Source organism: Priapulus caudatus, unplaced genomic scaffold (assembly GCF_000485595.1).
Source record: "Priapulus caudatus unplaced genomic scaffold, Priapulus_caudatus-5.0.1 Scaffold1173, whole genome shotgun sequence".
Taxonomy (NCBI): domain Eukaryota; kingdom Metazoa; phylum Priapulida; class Priapulimorpha; order Priapulimorphida; family Priapulidae; genus Priapulus; species Priapulus caudatus.
In genome coordinates, this window is record NW_014578234.1 from 80759 (window position 1) to 85021 (window position 4263).

Sequence of the window (4263 nt, forward strand, 5' to 3'; positions counted from 1 at the left end):
CCACTGTATATATATATATATATATATATAATGTATAATGTTATAATGTACGTATATGTTACACAGATAAATCAACTATACTTTAAAACAACAGATTTTTATGATAGTTTGCGAGGTTATATTAATTAGGCATTAGGCTAGAGCTGTACATGCATACAGCTGCAGCTATCCTTACTTTGCCCATATATGTACAGTAAATTGATTTATGTCTTGCAAACATGCAAGAGGGCTTAAATAGTACTGCTGGACTTTTCGATTTTAGGACTCCCAGACTGTTTTATTGCTCAGTTCAGTGAATGAACGGTTTCTAGGAAGCCGGATTATGTGTGTACACGGCACACGCAGCCGGTCTATCGTGACCAACGGTCGTTAATATGCATGCGTAGATCGTTACAGCCACTGACATGTTTCTCCAATCATCGTTCCAGTGTCAATTTGCACCTGCGTCGTCGTACGTTGCTGACGACTATATCTCTGTGAGCACAGTTTCATTCTGTCCCTGCACCCACACACCACTGATGTGTTTCTCCATCGTTGCAGTGTCAATTTGAGCCTGCATAGTGCACCACTGACTACTTCATCATTACAGTCTGAATCTATCCCTCTATCACACACACCACTAATGTGTTTCTCCATCGTTGCAGTGCCACTGCCAATCTGAGCCTGCGTAGTGCATCACTGACTACCTTCATCATTACAGTCTGAATCTGTCCCTGCGTCGTACATCACTAGCGAGTGTATCCATCGTTACAGTCACAACCTCCCCCCACATCGTACATCATTGGAGAATACCTTCTTCGTTACAGTCTCAACGTGTCCCTGCATCACACATCATAGACGAGTAGTGTCTCCATCGTTACAGTCTCAACCTGACCCATCATAAAACACCACTGACGAGTGTATCCATCGTTACGGTCCCAACCTCCTTCAGCATCGTACACCACTGGGGAATACCTTCTTCGTCACAGTCTCGAACATAGAACATCATTGACGAGCAGTGTCTTCATCGTTACAGTCTGCACCTGACCCATCATAAAACACCACTGATGAGTGTATCCATTGTTACGGTCCCAACCTCCCTCAGCATCGTACATCACTGGGGAATACCTTCTTCGTCACAGTCTCGAACATAGAACATCATTGACGAGTAGTGTCTCCATCGTCACAGTCTCGAACATAGAACATCATTGACGAGTAGTGTCTCCATCGTTGCAGTCTCAACTTGCACCTGCACCGTGAGATTGAGCTACTGCACTATCGGACAGGCCTTCAGACGCAGCACATCCACCAGATGGAGGCGAGCATGATGGTGAGCGAACCCAAAAATGGAGAGGTCGCCTACCTACGCGATGAGCTGCAGGCCCTGCAGTCCAAGTATGACAGGTGAGAGCACGTGAGCTTAGAGTCCTATATACAGAGAGTAGCGCCAACTCAGGATTTGACTCCATGTTGTTTCCAAATGTATCAACACCGCCTGCCCCTTAAGTACAGCGCTGTATGGATACGCTGTTCAATGATCCGTAGTAATTAATTAGATAATCGTGCTTCAATAAACTCAAAAATTACAGAGATTATAGCTAAGACATGTGTATATGTGTAGCTAGATTTATAGAAATGTAACTCAAATCGTTTCGCGCCATATGATAGTTTATTGTACACTTCTTACCGCCCAATAGCCGTGCGTATTTAGCCTGTGCGATACCGCACGTAGACACCTGCTAATTAATTAAACCACTCGCGCTTCAATAAACTCAAGAATCACAGAGATCACAGATAACACATGTGTTTATATGTATTTAGATTTCTAGAAAAGTAACTCAAATCGGTTCGCGCCATATGATAGCTTAATTGTACACTTTCTTAGTGTAAACAACAGCAGCTAGTCACTGTAATTCACAAGATAAATGCGTTCCACTCTCCACTCGCTCGCAGCTGTAATATTTGCTTTGCATTTCTATAAATCTAGCTACACATAGACACATGTCTTAGCGTATAATCTCTGTAAATCTGTGAGTTTATTGAAGCACGATTAGTCTAATTAATTTACTATGGACCATTGTAAGCGTATCCATACAGCGCTGTACTTAAGCGCAGCGGTGTTGATCCATTTGGAAACAACATGCCGGCGAGCGATCACACGTGACCGATTTTTTCCGACTCGTCATGGCGCATCTCTCTGTATATAGGGACTCTAACGTGAGCGAGGGATCGAGCATGAACGTGCATGCGTGAATGTGTGTGTTATAACATGATATGTGTGTGTGTGTGTATGTGCCTTGTGCGTCGTGTGCCGTGCTCGTGCATGTGCGTGTGCGTGTGGCGTCGTGCGTGCTGCGTGCTGCGATACTGCGTGCGCGCATTTGCTGCGTGTGGCAATTGTGTGTATAATGTGTGTCTTGTGTGTGTGTGTGTGTGCAATGTGTGGTGTTGGTGTGTGTGTGGTTGTGTGTCTGCGTGTGCGCGTCTGCGTGTGCGTGTGCGTGTGCGTGTGCGTGTGCGTGTGCGTGTGCGTGTGTGCATGTGTGTGTGTGTGTGCATGTGTGTGTGTGTGCATGTGTGTTCGTATGTGTGTGCATGTGTGCATGCGTGCGTGTGTGCGTGCATGTGTATGCGCATGTGTGTGCATGTGTTTGTATGTGTGTGCGTGTGTGCACGTGTGTGTGCGTGTGGTGTGTGTGTGTGCGCGCGTGCACGCATGTGTGTATGTATGGTGTGCACGTGCAGGTATGTGTGTGTGCTTGTTTGTTTGCTTGTCCAAGTAAATGTGGATGCATGTGTGCATGCGTATACATGTAGTCGCACGTGTGTGTTTCAATGTAGTCTGTTGCCACTGTGTGCCACTTATGATTTATGCATTGCAGATTGATAGAAAGCCACCGGAAAATACAGAAAGTCAATCAAAATCTCGAGGAAAAGGTGCTTAAAATAGTAAGTCGATGATATGTAGCGATTAATAAATGTTTCAGAAACATGATTGAGTGTAAATGTTACATGATTGGTCATAACATCAGGGGTTTAATATGCTTGGAATAAGACAGCTATTCTCCTAGGGTTACAATAATATTTTGCAGAGTTGTTCATTTTCTGTCCATACACTAATTGTGCTTGATATTCTTTGATATCTGTGATAATTGTTTTTATTTAGTATTAGTGTTCATATTCATGAAGATAGCATCGTAGGTTGTTTAAAGTTATATTATCCTGCAGCATTTTGGTGATACTTTTAGTTCATAAGTCAAATATTCTATTTTAATGTAGCACGTTACAAATAAATCTGTTGCATTTTTCATCCTATACAATGTTATATATAAAGGGTTGATAAGAGATATGGCAGACAAATTGAATACTGATTTGATAATTGTGAATATTCAGGTAATTGTTATATACGATTATATACAGAGGGTTTATAAGCAGACACAGCAGATCTAGACAAATTGAATACTGATTGGATGATTATGGATATTCAGGTTGACCAATGTGAGACAGAAAAATCTACTCTTAACAACGAAGTGACCATACTCTCTGGAAAACTGCTTGATGCAAAGGTCACACTCTGTGATCTGGAAGATGAAAACGTGAGTATAATAAGGCATTACAGCTTAATCAATATTGCATAGGTTTAATGTCATCAATCAGACTATAGGCTTTGAGAGAGCTGCGAAAACACACTTGGATAACTTGGCCCTATACACGGGTTACTCTAGTACACTTACACACTACTTCTAGTTACCCTAGTGTTATCCTACACAGTCTCCTCCCGTTAATCGTTACCATTTTTATACTGCGCGGAAGTGAATGTTTTACGTGTGACGTTTTGGATTTCGTGGTCATTAATATCCGATGTGACGTGCAGGAGCGGCTAAGGAATGATTGCAGTCTTGCTGTGCAGCTACTACAATGCAAGCCTTCCAACTTTGTCTCACAGAAGCTCGAGTCCGTAAGTAATATCAAATCGTTATTCGTTTTACAACCCAAACCACAACATTGCGAGCGCTTGCCGACTAATTTTACATGTAATCTACATGATAAAATTTGAATTTTACAGCAAAAAATTTGAATAAAACATTACGCTAGCCTCCACGTTTCGTAATGTAGGATATTGCATATTGCCCAAAATATTAACGTTCAGCTGCGTTAAACGTGCTTTCACCACCTGCGTGACCATGCATGCATGCGCAGTCCCCTGTTCTTCGCAACCCTGCGTCACCCTACCATAGCTTGTAGACGAGCATTGTTCTCTTCTCTCTCTCTCTCTCTCTCTCT

General features: G+C 42.6%; 1 protein-coding gene across 1 annotated transcript in view; it reads left to right on the forward strand.

Moving 5' to 3' along the window:
* Positions 1-1215: 1215 nt before the first annotated feature.
* The window catches only part of LOC106815667 (tight junction-associated protein 1-like), a gene marked incomplete at both ends in the record, with an annotated part of 4675 nt that continues 1627 nt past the window's right edge, over positions 1216-4263 (forward strand). The window contains 4 exon segments of the mRNA XM_014820163.1: positions 1216-1383; positions 2862-2928; positions 3468-3575; positions 3854-3937. Of these exon segments, the coding sequence (XP_014675649.1) occupies positions 1216-1383; positions 2862-2928; positions 3468-3575; positions 3854-3937 (427 nt within the window).